Source organism: Xiphophorus maculatus, chromosome 3 (genome assembly GCF_002775205.1).
Source record: "Xiphophorus maculatus strain JP 163 A chromosome 3, X_maculatus-5.0-male, whole genome shotgun sequence".
NCBI classification, from domain to species: domain Eukaryota; kingdom Metazoa; phylum Chordata; class Actinopteri; order Cyprinodontiformes; family Poeciliidae; genus Xiphophorus; species Xiphophorus maculatus.
In genome coordinates this window covers 15,385,079-15,406,876 of record NC_036445.1, presented here as the reverse complement: position 1 = coordinate 15,406,876, position 21,798 = coordinate 15,385,079, and the positions used below count along the sequence as shown (strand labels likewise).

At 37.9% G+C, this 21,798-nt stretch overlaps 1 protein-coding gene across 6 annotated transcripts in view; it reads right to left on the bottom strand.

The window, feature by feature from the left end:
* Nucleotides 1-2,716: 2,716 nt before the first annotated feature.
* Nucleotides 2,717-21,798, bottom strand: part of osbpl3 (oxysterol binding protein like 3) — a 44,939-nt gene continuing 25,857 nt past the window's right edge. For 3 of the 6 annotated variants that reach the window (XM_023331624.1, XM_023331625.1, XM_023331626.1), the window contains exons 11-23: nucleotides 16,480-16,610; nucleotides 15,811-15,912; nucleotides 14,107-14,265; nucleotides 13,429-13,522; nucleotides 13,081-13,325; nucleotides 11,783-11,920; nucleotides 11,569-11,632; nucleotides 11,404-11,482; nucleotides 10,853-10,997; nucleotides 7,995-8,139; nucleotides 7,787-7,913; nucleotides 6,153-6,275; nucleotides 2,717-3,563 (exon numbers count right to left, since the gene is read on the bottom strand). In XM_023331624.1, the coding sequence (XP_023187392.1) occupies nucleotides 3,467-3,563; nucleotides 6,153-6,275; nucleotides 7,787-7,913; nucleotides 7,995-8,139; nucleotides 10,853-10,997; nucleotides 11,404-11,482; nucleotides 11,569-11,632; nucleotides 11,783-11,920; nucleotides 13,081-13,325; nucleotides 13,429-13,522; nucleotides 14,107-14,265; nucleotides 15,811-15,912; nucleotides 16,480-16,610 (1,649 nt within the window). In that variant the 3' untranslated portion in view covers nucleotides 2,717-3,466. The remainder of the gene's footprint in view (nucleotides 3,564-6,152; nucleotides 6,276-7,786; nucleotides 7,914-7,994; nucleotides 8,140-10,852; nucleotides 10,998-11,403; nucleotides 11,483-11,568; nucleotides 11,633-11,782; nucleotides 11,921-13,080; nucleotides 13,326-13,428; nucleotides 13,523-14,106; nucleotides 14,266-15,810; nucleotides 15,913-16,479; nucleotides 16,611-21,798) is intronic. The other 3 variants (XM_023331627.1, XM_023331628.1, XM_023331629.1) reach the window with 3 other exon arrangements.

Sequence of the window (21,798 nt, the reverse complement as noted above, 5' to 3'; positions counted from 1 at the left end):
TGCGTGTTGAAGCTACAAATAAAACGGAATATTGTTTATATTCGCAGAACAACATCCCCACTGGAAGATTTGCTATAAATCAGGAGAGGCCAAAGTGCGGCCTGGGGGCCATTTGCGGCCCACTGATTAACTTTGGTCGGCCTCCGACCAAAAGAATCTGGACAGCAGGGCATTAAAGATGGATTTTATTTGATGTTTCAGGAGAAAGTAACCCATATGCTGTTTTGTTTCTGTTCTGTTTTTCTTGCAAGATCGTGGTCTGGGACACTTTTCAAATGACCTCTGGGGTGCATATGGCTGACGCCCTGTCATTTGAACAGGCCTACTTTACAGAGCCCTTTTCTACAAAAATGTGATTTTCTTTTATTAGATTAAATAGAATGTTGCATGTTGAGTTTATTATTGAGCAGATCAAATTAAAAAGGGCAAAATAATTATTTTTTTTATTTACTATTATTAACATTATTTTGACTACTGCTATTGTGACCCCCAAGAACTTTTACTGTTATTTTGGCCCTCATTGCAAAACGTTTAGGCACCGATAGATTCACTCAAATTATTGATCTATGTTGCCACCCAGTGGCTGCTAAAATTCAGTCGCTTGGATTTTTTGTTCTAAGAGGGGAGAATTAACTGGCCTGAGCATACAAATTAGGTGCACAGATTTTCCTTTTCATGAAAAAGAACATTTTCAGGTACGGAATTTTTAGTTAGTTTAATTTGGCTCGTTAGAAAACTGGAATGATGTCTTACAGCTTTTAAAATATGTAATAACATTTAAAAAATGTCCTGGTTATCCAGGATGATAAGCAGTTTTACATTGTTGCTATAGAACTCAAGCCACACTGTCTTTCCACTTAATCACAAAGATTTCATTTCACAGAGACTTGTAGGGTGTGAAAGGGTTATGCAGACACTTTATGCTTACCTTCACAGTAAAGGTAAGCATACAGTAAAGGTAAGTGCCTGCGTATCAGCAAAGGCTTTACTGCTTTCAAAGGCATTTGAAAGCAATAAAGCCTTTAAATGCTAGTTAGAGTTATTTTTCTTTCAAAAGCATTTGAAAGCAGTTATAGAGGCTTTCCTGCTTTCAAATGTTTTATAATTGGGCAGCCTTTTGGACTTTTCCCCATGTAAACAGGACAACTGTATGCAAAACTGTTTAGTGAGTAAAAAATGTCACTTTGAGTCTTTAATAGACCCATTTTAATATACAAAAATATTGTCTGCTTGTTACACAGGTATTATTTTACTTTTTGATGTTAATACTTTAGTAGGAGGTATTTTGTTCATGTTTGTCCAAACACAACAAGAGAGCTTCTGAACCAATTCGATTTTTAAGAAGACGGGAGCACACAAACTGCAGCAGCACACAAACTGCAGCAGCACACAAACTGCAGCAGCACACAAACTGCAGCAGCACACAAACTGCAGCAGCACACAAACTGCAGCAGCACACAAACTGCAGCAGCACACAAACTGCAGCAGCACACAAACTGCAGCAGCACACAAATGCATCACTGAACAAAGTGATGCATTTGAGAAGATGATCTGTCATCCACACCCAAACTGAAGTCAACTTTAGATAACCTTTATTACAGGCTAATCTTAAAGAGGTGTTGCTTCACATGCAGGTATTTGCTAAAGTAGCATGAACCTCGAACTTTTGCATTTGCTGTTATATCCACAAACATCTGTTTGTGTTATTGATATTTTTATCTCGTGGACCAACACAAAGTTGGAGATAATTGGAAAAAGAAAATAAATGCAGACATGGTTGTCATTTAGTTTTTAATTACAACTGCCAGGATAAAAAAGTGTGGGTTGAGCATTTGTATACAACCTGTCTGACTTTATGCTTTGTAGACTCACAAGGCAATTTTAGCTTCAAATGGTTAACAACATATTTCTAGTTCAGGGTTGAACTGACCTTTTTCTCTTTCTTCTTTGCAAACAAACTCTTTAAAAGTCAACAGTCACAACTTTGATGTAGCTCTGGCTGTATGCTTAGAGTTATTGCCCTGGTGGAAAGAGAACATCCGCCCCAATCTTTAGCAGCTGGTCTTCCTTCAGGATTTATTTATCTTGATCAATCCAATCTTCTCATTATCTCTGACCAGATTCTCCATCCTTGCAGGAACAAAAAGATGATGCCTTCACCTTGTTTTACATTGGTTACGGTTTGTTCATAGTGATGCTCAGAGTAATTTCTCTTCGGCAGAAATAACAGCGTGCCTCTAGGGCAGTAATTCCATCCATACTTTGGATGTTTTCCCTAAGCTGACTGAGGCAAACTTTCTTTTTGCCACTCGTCCATGAAGCCCAAATTTGTGGACTAAACATCTGGTAGTGGTAAGGTGGCTGTTTATATACTGAGATCAAATTACACAAACATGGGCTCTTTTTATTAATAAGTTGACTACTGAGGGTTAACAAGTTGTACTGGATTTTATTGACTGGTATCAGGGTACAGAGATCTAAATATAACTTGAGAACAAAAAACAAACAAATAAAAAACTTGTTTTTATCTTTCTCCAACACAGTACATTGTATTGGCCTGTTACATAAAATAACTTAAGATTTGTGGCTACAATGTAATAAAATGAGCAAAGGGGAAAGTTTAAGGTTTATGCATTCTTTACAAGGCACTATAAAGAACAACTAACTGCACTTAGTCATCCTGCAGTCTTGAACAACAAACAAATAACTTGACAAATAACAGGAAAGAATAATATTTTATTACTCTTTTATGAACATTGATTTGGACATTATTTTAACTCCAAACCCAGTGTCAAGATGGTGCAATGGGTAATGTGGGAACAAGTGATTGGAATTAATGTTGGCTACCGATGCTCATATATTATTGTACAGTCATTCACAGAGTAATAGCTAAAACATAATCACTTTATGAGACATGAAGACACCCTCAGCACAGTGAGAATATAAAGATCATTTCAACAGTTGTTGCATATCCTTACAAAGCAGCAATGCAAATGCAAAAATTAAATTAAATAAAAACAATAGAAGTACAACTAGTAAGGCATTAGGCGAATAAACATGTGTGCACACAATCACTGAAATATCAAGGCTCGTTTTTCTCCGAGGTAGAGAATGTCCATTATAAGACACAACCTTAAGTGACTAAGTAATTCAGCATTTTCAAGCTGGAATTATGGAAACAATGACATTTTCTTTCATTGATTTTACCAAGTTTCTTCCCTTTTCTGAGAAGCCATAACATAAAAGATGCAGAAATGTGGGCGAAAGTTTCAACATCAGCATTCCCTCCCAATGGTTCCATGAACAGATTTGCGCAACAGATAAGCACTTGTTATTAAGGCAATAATTTGAATGGACTGCAATATAGAAAACAGCAAGTTGATGGGTAGGAGTGGGCTACAGACATCGCCAGAACCAGCCTGGGTCACAGTGGAGGCTGTGTGGGTAGAAACTGTGGGTTCTGAGGTCACCACAAAGTTGGAAACTCGATGTGGGAGAAGCCGGGGTCCCTCCTCAGCTCCCAGTAAGTGTTGTTGCTGACCCAGGCGTCCTCCTTTGACTTCCTGTGGAGATAACGTCCCAATCAGAGCCGCATAAACATGATGACGATGACAAAGTTATCTCACAACCTTTTAGTTACTGTGACATGATGCATGTAGGACAGAAGAGACAATAATTGTAACCCTGCAAGGGATTTTATTTCTTTTAGATTCTGTACCCAAAGGGAGTCAGCATTTTTTTGTGTGGATGATTTACGTATGTTCTATGCATTAAGATGGTTCAAACTGTTGATCTTAGTTGAAACGTACTGTTCCGGTGAAAAGTTTGCATACACTCATTGCCAACATTCATATTGATTTGGGGCTTATATTGTTTTGGGTTTTTAGAACATTTTCAAAAAGAAATTGTTACATTTCATGAGATTTTAAAACTTTACATATAGCGCAACATATATACACCCAGGCTAATAATTTTTAAATGTCACTAAGCAAGATGCAGAGAAGCCACACATTTTTATTAACCACCAAAAAGCTTCTGGCATTATTCTGGTTATCTCATTTATTTTAAATCTGGTGGTTCCTTTGCACTGACCAAGCATCTAGCTGTATCCTTCATCCATTCCAAATCCAGTTTTGATGTGTTTTTGCCCTGCTGGGACACACAACTGGGTCAGTTTTATCCTTTTATCTGTTGATTCGGGGTAAAGTTGACATTTGTTAGATCTCAGAGAATTAGATCTCCCCATTACTCCACCACTCTGTACAACCCACTAGTGTTACTAGAATCAAACAACCCCAACATGAGACTCATCCACAAATTTAAATAGAAATAATTTCCTTTTGTCATTGTGACCAAACAGCTAAATCTTGTATTGTCTGTTCACAAAACACTTTCCCTGAATACATCTGGCTTCTGGTTTCTGTTTCAGTTCACTGCTCTCTGAGTCTTAGCAGTTTGTGGCATCTTCATGAACATACCACACCCAATTAATTTGCTTTTCTCTGAGGGTGACAGTTTGGATCAGATTATTAAACCTGAGTGTTTCAATAGGACAATAATCCCAAAAGCTAATTTAGATTAATCAGTCTAACGTGAAGCTGCTGAAATGGTCTTCCCAAAGCCCCAATCTTCTAATTGTGAAGCATTAATAGACTAAATATAAACGCCAGATCTGTGCTAGAAAAACTACAAATTTTAATGGTCTCTATAATATCGTGGCCAAGCCTCAAGGCTTCTCTTCCACTAAAAAGTAATAGCTCACGTCTGTTTTAATGAATGGTTTCATTTACTGGTGTACACTTTGGCTTTTGGGACAAAAACCTTTCTTTCAAGCATTCTAAGCATGTTATACTTTTGTGGTTTGGAATAATTATTTTCTGTATTTGTATTTAACCCAGTGGCGACTCCAAAGGTGCTGTAGCTCCCTCCAATGAAGACACAGAATCCCCAAGAAAATAAGAAAAATAATAATAATTTCTATCTGATGACATGTTTTACAAATTTTGATTGTGATTAAATCCCAATATCCCAAACAAACGTAACAACAAAAAAGGACAATGGCAAATTGTAATGAGCTTCATTTCACATCCTGTAAACCAGTGGGTGGGAGAGCTGGACTGTTTGGCGATTATTCAGATGGAACGACCAATTCTGCAAAAGAATATCCACCGTGTCTGTCTGAGTCGCAACAGAGAAGTTTCAGAAAAAATGATCTAAAAACACATTCTGCTTCTGTTGCATCACTGCAGTCAGTCAGGAGCTCCTAGCAACATGCTGCAGAGCAAGTAAGGGTGAAGGTCTCATATATCATGCAGCATTACAATCCCATCTCACATTTTCAGACTTCAATAAGTTGATATCTGTGTCTTTCACATTTCTGGTTAATCAAAGAGCTGTAAACTTATGTTTGCTTTGTTGGAAAACACTTGAGACAACAATGACAGTTGAACCACTGACCTGGGAAAAAATCTCCAGGACCCTATATCAAGACAGAATTTGTTAGCGCCTTCCTCCAGAACAACAACTATCCTTTCCTTTTGTGCACAGATCTGACACCAAGTGACTGTCACCTGACATTGAGTTTTGGTGTTGAAGACCAACCTTGTTTCTAAATAAATGGGTTTCAGTCGTCTTATTTTGTATGGCATCACTGAAAAGCCAGAGATTGTCTATGTATTGTGTTTGGTGCTTTGTTGGTGACTCTAGTGTCTGTTGAATGTGTTGTAGAGAAATGTAGGGAGTCCTACTTCACAGTGCTCTCAAGAAAATGGCAAGCTCCCCTATAGCACCTGCAGAAAACTGGTTTATGTTTGGTCAATGGTCCATAAAATACCTGAGTGGAATTCATTCATATGGACCTTTTTCATTTACTATTATCTGGTTAGTTACCTGCATTATTAAGGCCTTTTTACTTGATGACAAATGTTGACTGAAAACAAAATGAAACACCAGCATTACCACTGTGTTATAAAACCATTCCATCTCACAAGTGAATCTAAGTAGCATCTTGGTTTAGGTTTCATTAATAGAAATATGCATCTACCCTTTATAGCTCAAAATAATCTATTCAGCACAGAACACACTAGAAAAGGGGGGAAAAGAGAATAATGAAAGTTTTTTGCTTGAACTGTTAGTGTATCTGCTCATGCTACCTGAAGAATTTAGGCTGATGTGACACATTGTTCTCCTCCAGGATTCTCCGTCTGTCTCTCTGCAGCTGTTCAATCCTTTGCTTTTGTTCTTCTGCTGCTTCCAAGTTCCCCTCCTCCAGCAGTCTGCCAGAGACACACGCTTTCATTATGCAAACGTGGTTTAACATTTATGTTCAATTTCCAGATTTAATCTCCACTCTGATGTTTTGTTTGGGACTCATTACCGTAAGATAATTTAATAATATAACCAGAGAACCAATAATGCGGAGGGGCAGAGTTAGAGACGTTTTTTTTATTTTTTATTTTGATGGCTAAATCATGAATGTTTCTTCTTCTTGTGCTGCCTGAGGATAGAGGTGTTACATCTGAAGCACCCATATTTAAATGTGAGCTAAAATTAGCTCGCTCTACCTGCCTGCTATTTTTATCGGTTTTGCTGTGGTTATTTTTGACTATGTGTTGAAGAAGATCACACTTTTTTGACTCTCAAGAGCCTGTGATTCAGAGTCCTGATTGTCAAATTACATTATTATCTTTCGAGCATTTAAAGATACCTTTTTAAACTTTTCTTAGTGAAATATTATTAAATTGTTCTTTTATGTCAGTAATTAAATTAAGAAATATGATATATGCTCACTTTTATTAAGTTAAAGGTAAGTTTGAAGCATTTTTGTCTGTAAACATTATTGAGGACAGCAAGTGAAATTCTAAAATTAAAAATTATTTTCACAAAAATTTGAATGTTACATATAAAAGGATATTTGATATAAAAATGATCACCTATAAAAAGGTTTTTCCATATGCTGTAAGGCAAAGACAATTCAAAGTGCTAGTACAAGGAAGTTAAAAACAGCATATAAAAAGAAAAAGCATATCAAACAGATTTAAAATGAGACAGACTAAGTTTAAACAAGACGGTTTTTTCCATATGCCGTACAACATGTGCCTTTAACGTCGTTATTAATAATGGAAATCTCACACTTAATCTCAAGCCACCTGGATTCTGTGCTTTCTCCAAACTCTGTGACCTGGATTTACCCCCCACAAAAGGCAAATTTCCTCGTCTGAAAAGAGGTCTACGAAGCAGCTTAAACGTTGACTCTGACTTAATACAAGAACAACAAATGTAGCTCATGTCCTGGACACGTCTGCTTATGGCGGCTTCTAAAGTATTGACCCAACCTTGACAAAATCTTAGGCTAGTTTTGCTTTACAATCCCTCAAAACCACAGTTATCTTTTTAGTTTGCACACATTTTCAACCAAACGTTTTCCTTCCATTCAACCTCTCATTAATATGATTAATACAGCGTAGTAAGTCTTTGCTAAATGTCTTTAGCAGAGACCTTTTGTCTTTCATAAAGACAAAGATAAACATTATCTTTAACAATAACCATTTATGGCAGTCAGTCTGTTTAATAGTGTAAACAATAACATAGTATTTAATAATATTTCTGTATTAAGTCTCCTTTTATTTGTGTTTTGTAGAATTCAAATTCTAATAGAAACTGAATTTTAGGTTTAGATTAGCTGCAAGACATTAAATTTGATAAAAGTAACTCTGAAATGCAACCGTATCTCATATTTAATTACTGCTAATATGCAGGCACATGCAAATCTTCTTTTCGCCTTTACCTCTGGTCCACTCGTAGTCTGGTGTCTGTAGGGGGCAACAGCTGTTTCAAAGAGGGCTCCAGCTCATTTAGCTCAATTGCAAACTTTGTAAAGCCATAGTACTGCTCATAATTCATTGGCATCTGGCCTAGACAGAAATGAAATGAGACACATTAACCAGGAGAATTACTAGAAGAGCTGATTGCGCTCACTAATGGCAGACACATACTTGCCCTCCAGATGCAGGTAGCTGACGGCGGGTCTCCGCAGTAAACTGCTTCGTGCCACTTCCCAAACAGTCTGTGGATGACCTTTCCTTTGATATCCGTAATGGTTCCCTCCACCTCATTTACGCTTGAGTTCCAGTATCTGGCCTGTAAGAAAAGGCACCAATAAGCGACGGCCGGGGAATGAATGAGAATGGACATCTCATGGTAATGTCCTCTTCCCGTCAGCAGATGATACCATTGTGTAAACAATCCTCCTCTCCTGCCCCCTCAAGTGTGTGTTTGAGTGGGGGTGAGTAGCAGCAGGGATAGAGTGTGTGAGATGAGAAATGAGGATGCATAATGAGTTCTGACATGTCTCGACTTGCTATCCTGCACAGCTTTAGGACGTCTTTCAAGTGGCACACGAAGGATCACCCTGCTCCTCTTATCAGAGCAGGCTGATGTACAGTATATCAGCAATTAAAAACATGCAGGGCAATGCAGATGACAGGCACCATCTGTGTGGCTAGTTCATAAACTAATGAAAGAGAAACAGAATTTACTCTAATACATTCAATTTACGAACAAACATATGATGAAAGCGAATGATTCTATAAATAATAATATTACGGTCTTAACCGGGATTATATTTTAGACTAGCAGAAGTGGCATCATTCCCAAAGCTTAGATGCTGTTGCAACACTATTATAGCATTGCATAATCAAATGGTTCTCTATAGCTGCAAAATATATATATTTTTATTTATTCATTTAAAACGATTGCAAGCAAAGCATATCAGTTTAACATGGAAAAAGGTTAAGAACTTGTATTCATTTTCTATGAATTACCATAGAAGTGATTTAGATGCTTAGTATTCTTTGACTGTAGCAAAGTTTTGTAAGTATGAGGAATTAAAGTTTTCCTTTGCTGTTAAATTTGAGAGGGAGGAGTACACTCACTAGCAAATTAAGAGCTTCTCATTTTTTATTCCGTTCTTTTCTGATGCACCGCCTGTACTGCAAATGAGGCATTCCACATCTATCCATCTTCCATCCGGCTGTCACTCATGAGAAAAACACTAAGATACTTCAGAGTCTCTGCTTGAGGCAGAAACTGACCCTGGACCTGGAGGGAGCAGTCAACCTTTTTCTGATTGACAACTGTGGCACTTAGACTTAAAGCCACTTAAAGCCACAAACCACTACAAGAGTAAGTTTTGAAAATGCAAAAAGAGCTTTGTAGAATTCTACAATTCTACAAATTGTATAATTTGTAGAATTACAAATTCTACAATTTGTAATTGTACTATACTAACAAAAATATATAACTTTTGTTAGTGAGATTTTCCCTGACTGTTCCTGATTTTGTTCATTGTTCTACATTTCTTGTACTATTTGCAATATCTCATTTCACATTTAATTCTTGGGATTGCTTTCTAGTTTTATATAATCATTCTACTGATTTTTGGGGTCAATGTCCCAAGAACCAGATGTGCATGTGCACATTCGACAACAGCCTCCATAACTGCTATTGAGAATATTCAGCATAATAAAGAGAAATTAAGTAGTTTGAAGTAATTTATTAGTTGGCACAAAGGTGGATGACTATTTTGGAGTTGTTTTGAAACTTTCTATAAAAATTAAAATAATTAAAAGGAAACATTAGTTAAGCTGAATGTCTAATTTCTTATTTAATCAGGATGGCCATTCTTTCTTCCATCAGATTGTAAAATCAAATGAGTTATTTTGTGTAAAAAAAAAACACACACACAAATGTTTTTCAAGTGGTTAACAATTAAAACACTAGGGTGATGACAAAAAAAAAAAATCACATTTATAACCTTTTGGACTGTAAACCATATTTGAACAAGCGTTTAGCTTTACACACAGATAGTAAAACAAAAACGTTCTTAATACGGATGTAACCGGGTGGTTTTATTGGAAGACGTAGTTTACATCTAGTGGTTGTAAATTCCCACCGTGGTTTGGGCCTTTGAATACATCTCGGCCCCGTTCCCCACCGTCACTTCCGTTCACAGCCTTGTCGGGCTCATTAAGCGTATATAGGCACCGGGTGTGCACGCCAATCTGTGTGTGTTTGTTTGGTCCGTTGGTTGAGTTGGCTCTCAGGGCAGATGAGCGCTGGCGCCGTGCTCATCGGGTTGCTGTGAGTGTTCGGATCGTGGACATTTAATACTGGTAGGATAAATGGATTTTTATGTCACTACTCTACCTGTCTATTATTGTCAGCGGATGCGTCATTGTTTTCTTTTGGTATTGCAGATTGCTGCTGTTGCCTATTGTGCTCCCACAAACTATTCAGAACCACAAACCGTGTAGAACCAGAACAGCATAGCTCCTTATTTTTATTAGCGTACTGGGCACAACCTTAGGACGGGGTTGGGGCAATGCGGGATTTGTTTTCTTTTTTTTCCTAACATTATTTTGTGTTATTTTGTGTTTCTACTAATCTGGTTTGCATTCGTTTGGTTCCAATTGCTTCTAGTCTTGCCCTGGGTTTTTGAGCCTATTGCGTTTTAAATTAGAATAATAAAGTCTATTTTTAATATTGTAAAAGAATGTATAAATAAAACATATTTGGTATACTATTTCTGTTTCCTCATTCTCAGCCAGACCTACCTGGGTAACATTAATTGGGAAACTCTAGACCACTTGATATTTCAGTAGTTTACCAGTTGGCTCTAGGGCCACGTCCTCAGTCACAATCCGGGTTCTTTCCCCCGTGTTACACATATTTATGATGCACATCCGTTACCAGAGGAGTGTTAATGATAGTAATGAAAAAAAAGTGCAAAAAATGAAAAAAAGTAATGAAAAAAAGTGCATTCACTTTGAATGCTTTCAGTTGTTTCCATCACCTTGATAAAAGTGATCTTGCATTGACAAACATCGCTGTTGGAGTTTCTGATTGAGATCTCCCCATAGTGCTCGATCCAGCGCTGACCACTAAGGATGTTGTGGATGCAGGATGTCACTTTGTTCCATTCATAGTGATCCCCAAATCTAAAGGGAGCAATCATAACAATTCTATTACAGCTGTCACTCTTGGACTCTTTTTGTACAAGAATGTCCACATACAGATTTGCAGCTATTTCCTATTTCTATATGGGCAGGTGGCGAAATGGTTGTCTTAATTTATTTCTTGGGTATTTTGATCTATTGTAGACATTATTATACACATTTAGATGGAGATCACAGCTTTAAAAACCAATACATGTCCTAAACAAACCTAAATGCACTATGACTAATGGTCGAAGTGAAAATAAAGCAAAAACGTAGAGGAAAAATGCAAAGTCAGTACTGCATTAGGATTTATTGCAGGATTTTTCTTTTACTGTAGTTAGTGTTAGAGGGAGGATAAACAAAAGGTTGGGTCAGTGCTTGTTATAATCAGAGCAAACAGACTTACCTTGGCAGCGTGACATGAGTGGTACCCACAGGAACAATCTCCATTGATTTTCCCCAGAATTTGTTCTTGCATCTCACATCTAAAGAAAGCAGTTTAACAAATTACCATCGATCCTACGCAGGTTGGGAATGAATAAAAAGAAAAAACCAAACAGTATCCACATACCTTGCCAGAAGACAAAGTTTTTAGATTCTGCATGGCAAGCTGAAATAGGTGGGTGATGACTAACCTGACGTTGTAGAGAAAAACACAACATTTATCTTTAATGTGTCACACACATAATATTGCTCATTCAGGTAGGACTGGTTGCCTCAGACTTCTCAGTCAGTCCACATATTGTGGTATGCAGAGCTGACAAATGAACCAAAAGCAATCCTACCTGCTCACCAACAAACCGAAAGCCTTTGTCTGGACGGTCGCATTCATACGTCTCTCCCAGAACAGGATTGAAAGGTTTTCCTCCAGTCCTGTAATAGCTGGACGCGCATCCGGACACAACAAATGTGGCGATATAAATCTACACAAACAGAAACCAGAACAGTTAGAAGTGTGTGTGTGTGGTGGTCTATATGTCAGACTCAAACCATCTTATGAATATTGTTCATCTTACCTTAGTATCCACTAACATTGGTGCAAAATGATTACCAGATAACATAATACTGCAATAAATACTGGAGCTGAAAAGTCACTGAAAGCCTGCTCCACCTCATTGTTTAAGGTCAGAACATGCACTCCTTCACTAACGCGACTTATAAACACTCCTTAGACAGTCTTAGTTGATGTCTCAGTGGATTTTTCTTTATGCGTTTGTTATGCTTTAACATAGATTTTCCTCATAGATTTTTTTAGTCTGCAATGCACAACATCTTGTGGCAGCCTACTCTCCATGTACTTGTATAATTTATCATGCTTTGTACAGCAGACTGAATATATTACTCCACGTACAATCAATTTCTTAAAATTATGCCTTAATGCATAATACTGTCAGCAGATTTTGGCTGTACTGGTCTCACACAAGAGAAGCAAATTTCAATATGTAAAGTTTCTTCCTTCCTTTAAAAATAAAACAAAAAACATACAAGAAATCCTTGGTAAAAAAATATTTACTGACCGACAAAGAATATTTAAAGTGAGCACTTTTTCTTAAAGGGACAGCCTTTGAGGACGCAGTGTCTCCTCAGAGCTTTAGTTTCCAAGCTGAGCCTCTGCCTCACCTTCAAACTAGCGCCAGCAGTTTGAAGGAGTTGCCGGCTAATTGCAAATCAGGTTTTGCAATTAACAAAAACCTGGAGGAACTGTGCATCTGCTGAGCTCATCACACCACACTAAATGATATTAAAGGCTTAACAGAGGAGCAATGTTGTGATGACTTCCTGAAGGAGGAGTGTCAGAAAGAAAAGGAATTTTTAAAAGAGACAGAAGCCCAATTTCAAGGCCTTAATTTACAAAGTCAAATTTCTTTTAAATCTTTTTTGATATATGGAGTATTTTTTATAACAACTGAATGTAGTTATAATCAAGTAACTATGTTACAATCAGGTAACAGTCATTTGATTGTGTTATAAAATGATATTATGTGCCTAGAAAACACATAATAGCGCCTTTTCTCAAATAAACAACACAAGACAAAAAATAAATCCCAAAGCAAAAGGGCAAACAGACAATTTTCTATCTCACCATTCGTTCAAAGGGGTCCTGTGTGATAGCAGCTCTGTCCAGCAGCTCGCTGTACTCCAGCTCCTCACAGAGTCTTTGCAGGGCATTGAGGGGCTCGTTAAGATGCACAGGCATCGTCACCTTGGATAAATCTTTGCCTATGTTGTTTCTGAGGATGTTCCACAGGCTGATTGTGTTGTTGGTAGGGCTGGGCGTGGGCAGACAGGATCTACGTGTACAAAGGACAGAGCCCTCTTCCACAGAACCTGCATTGGAAGAATAAGATGGATAAGCTTGTAGGCGAGAGGCTTTCAGAGAGGGAAAAGCCATTTACCAAATTTATCTTTGGACCTGCATGGCGAAAATTACCTGAGTTAGGTCTTTCACTCTCTGTCTCGTTGCTGAAATTGTCCATCGAAATGTTGTCACTAATGTCACTGATGTATGAGTCATCATCTGACACCTAAAGAAAAGGACATGGGGACTTCAGCTAGTAGACAACTGACATACTTGCACAAAGGATGTGGACAGGTCTCTTTCAACATCCTGTCATGTCAGCACTGGTTTTAATAAGTTGAGATAAAGGCTCTCTGAGCACACAGAGACAGAGCTGCACCTCGCCTCGCTGTATTTTTAGATGAAAGTAATTAACCTCTATTTTCACATTTCTGCCGCTCAAACTGCCAGGCCATTTGTCACGAAGTATGAAGAGAAGATTCAAGGTTAGAAAAAATGTAAATGCATTGATGCTTATTGAAATCCTACATCTTCCTCTATGTAATATAACCACTAATTGGCAAATACTGCTTTAAAATGTAGTGTTGAAGTAGTGCTTTGTGAGAATCACTTCAAATGTTAAAATTCTGTATATTTATTTTTCTTTGCAAATCTTTAAGTTGTTGCTGAAGACTTGCTGCAACACAGCGAGATATTTCTGTAAACAATAAAAAACGTCTCTGAATGCCAAAAGTAATCCTCATTTCATTACCCAGCTCTGACTGTCAGGCAACACTACACGGGATTCTTTAGTTTACCAACCAAACTTACCTCATTTTCAGAGGAGCTAGCTGACAAGAGAACCTCTTGTGCGTCAAAGAACTCTGACAAAGACTCTGCAATTGAAGCTCTGCTCTCATTGGAAACTTGGTGCACAAGAGGATGAGGGTCTTCTGCTGAGTCCTGCTTCTGAAAGGAGCAACAGTCATACTGTAGTCACAATAAAAATGAGAAAAAAGCAAATCAAAGCTCCAATTGCTTAGAATACACAGCACCTTCCACATTGATTGACACTTCTGGTAAACCTTGTAAAACAGATTCATCTTCTACTGCAGCAGCAGAACCTCACTCTAGATGTTTGATAAAAGTACTACCTTCATGTTAAAAAATTATTTCCTTCATGACATTTTTAAAATGCTACTGGGACTTCAGCTGAAACCATTTAGTCAGATTAGACCAGGAAATTTCATAAACAACCACTTAGCTTGTGTTAAAAAAGGATGAGCAGGACAATAATTACCCTACATCAACTTCACATCTTAACCAAGGGTACCAGTAAATATGGAAGGTCCTGTCTTACAGTAAATATGTAAAAAGATATACTTTTGGCATGCAGGATACTGAAAAACACTGATATCAAGCATTGTCTATCACAACATGCTCCATGATATGATTGGATTTCTTCTTTGGAATAAAATAGAAAAAAAATTAAGCAAAAGTTGAAGGTTGACACAAAAAAACATGGAGTTTTACTAACAGAAATGGTTAGTAAAACTATAATGAAAATTTAGTTTCACAGATTTCTTTTTGCAGGGAAGTGGAGCTTTGGTGCTGCATCTCAAAGTTCTCACAAGAGTTTTGTCTCATTTCAGAACTTTTAATGATCCGTGGGAGCAACATTATTGCACCTTTTCTCTTTTTAATGAAAGAAATTAAATAAGATTGTTCAAAATTCATGTTTTTAACACGATCATATCATCTATGTGGTCTGACTCATTTTCTTTTTGGTCACTTCTGGACATTATAATACACTTTGCCATCCTCATTAGAACACTTTTCTCACTAGCATTTTAATGTATTTATTTAGCTGTTTTTAAACGTATACTTTACATTTTATAAAGGTTTACAGGTATGTAAGGTTTTGTGTGCAGAGGTGTGTGGGTGTGTGTTAGATTGTATGTGTGTCTACTGCATTGTTGTCAGTCTGTACACTGTGAGCTACTGTAACCAAGAGCAAATTCCTTGTATGCGTGAACGTACTTGGCAAAAAAAAGCTTGATTCTGATTCTAGATAACAATAGGTAAAAAATTTTTTGAATGAAATGGCCTGAATTTAATATATACAGAGGTGAGGAGGGACAATGAGAATAGATCTGTATTACCCTGCATCATTTCTAAAACTGGTTAATTAACCTGGACTTAATCCCAAAAGGTGTTCTCATTTCCTTTTGTTCCTTCAATAATTTTCAAGGGATACAATGAACAGAATCAGCTCCCACTCTCTGCATACCTGATTAAACAACAAAAGGGTTTACTTTAGTAGACAATGGGGAGTTTGAGGTCTTTTTCCAAGCTGCAATGATGTGTATAGAGGGAAAAAAAAGAAACTTAACATGCAACTTATGTTCTTTATTCTTATTGCTGAGTGTAAGGAGTGGAGAGGGACTTCACTGATATGGGTGAAACTCAAAAAAGGGATAGTAGTAATAATGATGGGATGGGGTAGAAACCAAGTCACTGCATTCCTGCACCCACCTGCACAGGGGCAGGGAGATTTATTAGTGTGGGCTCTACGATCTGGGACTCGGCATGAATCTTGTTCAGGCGCTCTCTCAGCTCAGAGTTCTGCGCTAAAGCCTGGAAAAATAATCGGTGTAAACAACGTTTATGCACACACACCCAATCCAAACTATGTCGAAAACAGTAGAAAACAAACTGGTTTCCAACATGTCATTTTTGTTTAATTTACAGATCTATTACACTCTACTGGTTTAAAACAGATGTGAAGGGATCAGGGGGGAAAAAAAAGTTGGCACAATAAACACCAACATTTTAATGTGGCCAATAAACAAAGACATTCCTTACCCCACCTCAGAATTTATTTGTGCTTTGTGCCAACACATTTACTCACTGAGTGTGTGCCAATAAATGTGTGATGCTATAAACAGAAAACAGAAAAAGCCTCCAGGTGGGAGGCAGCAGCCACGGGACACAATAATGATGAATGTGGTCTTATTTGGGTGGGCAGACATCATACTAGGAGGCTGTACAGTAATCCCGCTAAAAGGCTCATCAATGTGTCACGTCTAACAGGAGGTGTGGGAGGACATGCAGTGTGAGGAGGGGGGTGTGTGAAAGAGGGTGAAACACCTAAGCCACTTCCGCTGGCTGAGAGAGTGCATGAGCAACTGCTGCTTCACCTACCGCTGCCAGGGTGTTCTTCAGATTGACGACTTGGGGTGAGGTTGGGGGATACGAGTCGTGATCCAGACACTGCTTCAGTCTCTCCCTCTCTGATGTTAGCGAGCTCAGTACTGATTTCATGGTTGTGTGCACTGAAGCAATGAGAAAAGATTCAAACATTAACCCCTTTTGATATGATCTCAGAACTGTGTACATCTAATGTATTTGAACATAATAGGCAGTCACTTAATTATGGTTAAACAGGAAGATTGGATTATTTTCTTCAGTTAAACCCGGTGTCTCACAATGTAACTCCCCACTGTGCAGGGTATTTTTGGCTGAAGAACATGACTTGGGCACTCATTCAACAGTCTGCTAACTGACTTTGAAAAACAAAGAATAGTGAGGCATGAGGTTAGTGACTACTTGTTGGACGGAGTAATCCTTTCCTCGAACAATCTTGAGTTGTCAAATTTATGTTATGTTGTAAATTTCTCCTTTTATTAATATTTTTAATGTATCAATCATTATATTACGACCACCTGCCTAATACAAACCCAATACACACTTCTCTTGGACACCCATATGTAAGACAAGGCTATACTTTTGGTTTCGACCGACTCTGAAATCCTTCTTGTAATGAAACCACTGTTTCATAATAATTAAACTGTGGTTCTGCTGTCTGACCATCTTGGTAAAACCTTTTTTTTTTTTTTTACCCCTCCAGGGGGTCTTTTTGTGGGCTCTAGTGTCCCTTTTACGAAAGTAGGCTGACAGGAATGGGGAAGGAGAGGAGGGAAGACATGCGGCAAATGTTGCCGGGTCCGGGAGTCGAACCCGCGACGGCCGCGTCGAGGACTCAAGGCCTCCAAATATGGGTCGCGCTAACCGCTACGCCACCACGGCACGCCCTTGGTAAAACCTTTAAAAAATATTGCTAAACTTCTTCACCAAACACTGTACAGGTAACCAACCTGGCAGTCATGCTGAACGGGTCCCATCATATTACATCACTTCCAAAAAATAGTGGTGATAGTGAAAGATCAAAGCTGAGGGATGCTCACAGCACAATGAAAAATCAACTCTTGTTCAAACTTGATAAAATGATAAATAAGTACCACATATATGATTATGTCTGTTTTAAATTTGTTGCAAAAAATATATTTGGTATATCATCCTTTAACAGATTACATTCCTATTCTTAAAACCATCAAGACCAATATTGCATTTTGTTTTTAAATATACAGCTGTGTGCTATAAAATTAATGTTTCTCAATTTAGAATGACCTACAAAACATACCTTAGTTTAATCAAATATGATTTTAAATTAAACCTCCTCCTTTGTATAAGCTTAAAGTAAATTTACAGTTTTTAGTCAATGTGTTGTACCTGTTATCAGCAAATGCTACCAATTTAAGTATCAATGATTGACTAGATATACAATTTCCGTAAAATAGATTTTTAGGGTGAACTATTTTCATAACTTTGGTGGAACAACATTTTTTTGTTGTATTTACAAAATACAACACTGGTTTTCAAAACTGTTTCTGAGAAAGATGAATCAATAGGCTTCTCTTGGAGAAATCTGTTCTGATTTATACCCCAGCATATTCATATTCATTTTCATATGCTAAGATGCTACTTGTAGTCCTCCTCTGAGACAGCGCAGCACTGCTGTTCAGCAGTAAATTTAATGAAACTGCCAAATTCAAGTGGTTGCTTCTCAAAGCAGTCATTGCACAAGGCAGGTCTCAGTGGATATTGTCTAACAGTTCTCACCTCTCCAACACAAAGCTTACAAATCACTGCCTCGCTTCAGCAGAAACGGACTCGAAAAGGATAGAAAGCAGACATGGCAATCAGCTATTTTTCCACATGATAGAAAAATGTAATTGTTTGCAAATAGAGGCTTGACTTAACTTTAAAAAAGATGAGGCTTTCATTTTAAACAGCAGCTACATTAAATCATGACGATAATAGAAAACGCTTTGTAAGCCACAGGGCACAGCGCATTTGCTGAATTAAAGAGGATAACAAGAGAGCAAAACTGCAGTAATATTATTTCAATATAATGTTACAAACACTGCAGAAAGCTTGGCCTTAGGCAGGACTGAGCATTCTTGTAAAACGATATTCTGGTTTTGCAACCTAAGAGGTAAAAAAAAAATAATAATAATAAAAAAAATAATAATAAAAAAATTTATATATATATAAAATCAACATTTTGTTCAACGTCAGGGGTCAGGACCCGATAGTAAACAAAAATCAGTTGAAATACCTATCATACAATAAAGAAATACAATTGTGATGCTAAAACAGTGGGAGAAGGTTCATTACTGCCATTGCATTACACTGATGTGTCAAACTTTGTGCTTAACTTTGACCAGTATCACTGAGGTCTGCAGGCATTTGGTCTGAGCCTATTTTCTAAAAAGTGGTTATTTGGTACAAGTATTCTTCATCTGACAGTTCTGCAGACAGAGAGAATAGATGCAGGGAAAGGCAGAGATATGAGGGGCCGTTTAGGACAAAATTTACGTTTTGTCTCTCACACACTACCAAAAAGTCTCGCATACTCCAAAAAAGTAGCCACGCACACTCCAAAAAATTACGTTTTGTCTCTCACACACTACCAAAAACTCTCGCATACTCCAAAAAAATAGCCTCGCATACTCCAAAAAATTACGTTTTGTCTCTCACACACTACCAAAAAGTCTCGCATACTCAAAAAAATAGCCTCGCACACTCCAAAAAATTACGTTTTGTCCCTCACACACTACCAAAAAGTCTCGCATACTCCAAAAAAGTAGCCTCGCACACTCCAAAAAATTACGTTTTGTCCCTCACACACTACCAAAAACTCACGCATACTCAAAAAAATAGCCTCGCATACTCAAAAAATTACGTTTTGTCCCTCACACACTACCAAAAACTCACGCATACTCAAAAAAATAGCCTCGCATACTCAAAAAATTACGTTTTGTCTCTCACACACTACCAAAAACTCTCGCATACTCCAAAAAAATAGCCTCGCATACTCCAAAAAATTACGTTTTGTCTCTCACACACTACCAAAAAGTCTCGCATACTCAAAAAAATAGCCTCGCACACTCCAAAAAATTACGTTTTGTCCCTCACACACTACCAAAAAGTCTTGCATACTCCAAAAAAGTAGCCTCGCACACTCCAAAAAATTACGTTTTGTCCCTCACACACTACCAAAAACTCACGCATACTCAAAAAAATAGCCTCGCATACTCAAAAAATTACGTTTTTTCTCTCACACACTACCAAAAACTCACGCATACTCAAAAAAATTACATTTTGTCTCTCACACACTACCAAAAACTCACGCATACTCAAAAAAATAGCCACGCACACTCAAAAATTACTCACGCACATTCAAAAAATACTCAAATTGCGTATACACACACTACTAAAATGTCACACACACACACACAAACGTTAACTTTCTCGCTCACATACACTACTATCAGCTCGCTCACATACACTGTACTAACAGCTCGCACATTCACAAACGTTAACTTTCTCGCTCACATACACTACTACCAGCTCGCTCACATACACTACTACCAGCTCGCGCACATACACTACTACCAGCTCGCGCACATACACACAAACGTTAATTTTCTCGCTCACATACACTGCTAACAGCTCGCACGCACACACAGACGTTTATCTCTCACATACACAAGACTAAAGTTGAACACACACACAGTACTAAGACTCGTTTTATGTATGTGTGAGAGCGAGACTTTTTATGAATGTGTGAGAGCGAGACTTTTTATGAATGTGTGAGAGTCAGACTCTTTTTGAATGTGTGAGAGCGAAACTCTTTTTGAATGTGTGAGAGTTGTCACGGAAGAGGCGGGGCATAATTTTTGGATCAAACTGCGCATGCGTAGATCCTAAACTATAAGTTTCGATTGTTGACTCACTGTATGTTCTATTACTTAGTATATTTGTGCTTTTAAATATATATAGAACGTTTAACTTTCTTGTAGATTAAATATGCTATAGAAATAAATGAATCTGATTGATTGATTAAAAAGAGCAAAATTGCTGTAGTACAATCTGTCCACTGGGTGCCAGTATTACAGGAATTATTAACCGGCGCCAACTAGTGCCGAAGAAGAAAGAGTTTGCTATACCGAACATGGCTAACTCTAATTCGAAACGAGAGAAAATTGGTCAGGCAGCTGCCATTTTAAACACCGCTCCGGAACGGAACAGAGATGAGAGTTCTGAATCTACTGTAGCACTGCGGGCAGTCGTTGAATCGTTTAATGCGCCTGTCAAAGTGCTGGTTGCCTCCGGAGAAGATAGAATGGTGTTTAAAATGGCAGCTGCCATTCTATCTTCAGTCAACAGTCAACAATCGAAACTTATAGTTTAGGATCTACGCATGCGCAGTTTGATCCAAAAATTATGCCCCGCCTCTTCCGTGACAACTCTCACACATTCAAAAAGAGTTTCGCTCTCACACATTCATAAAAAGTCTCGCTCTCACACATACATAAAACGAGTCTTAGTACTGTGTGTGTGTTCAACTTTAGTCTTGTGTATGTGAGAGATAAACGTCTGTGTGTGAGCGAGCTGTTAGCAGTGTATGTGAGCGAGAAAGTTAACGTTTGTGTGTATGTGCGCGAGCTGGTAGTAGTGTATGTGAGCGAGCTGGTAGTAGTGTATGTGCGCGAGCTGGTAGTAGTGTATGTGCGCGAGCTGGTAGTAGTGTATGTGAGCGAGCTGTTAGTAGTGTATGTGAGCGAGAAAGTTAACGTTTGTGTGTGTGTGTGTGACATTTTAGTAGTGTGTGTATACGCAATTTGAGTATTTTTTGAATGTGCGTGAGTAATTTTTGAGTATGCGTGGCTATTTTTTTGAGTATGCGTGAGTTTTTGGTAGTGTGTGAGAGACAAAACGTAATTTTTTGAGTATGCGAGGCTATTTTTTTGAGTATGCGTGAGTTTTTGGTAGTGTGTGAGGGACAAAACGTAATTTTTTGGAGTGTGCGAGGCTATTTTTTTGGAGTATGCGAGACTTTTTGGTAGTGTGTGAGAGACAAAACGTAATTTTTTGGAGTGTGCGTGGCTACTTTTTTGGAGTATGCGAGACTTTTTGGTAGTGTGTGAGAGACAAAACGTAATTCTTTGGAGTGTGCGTGGCTACTTTTTTTGAGTATGCGAGAGTTTTTGGTAGTGTGTGAGAGACAAAACGTAATTTTTTGGAGTGTGCGTGGCTACTTTTTTGGAGTATGCGAGACTTTTTGGTAGTGTGTGAGAGACAAAACGTAATTTTTTGGAGTGTGCGTGGCTACTT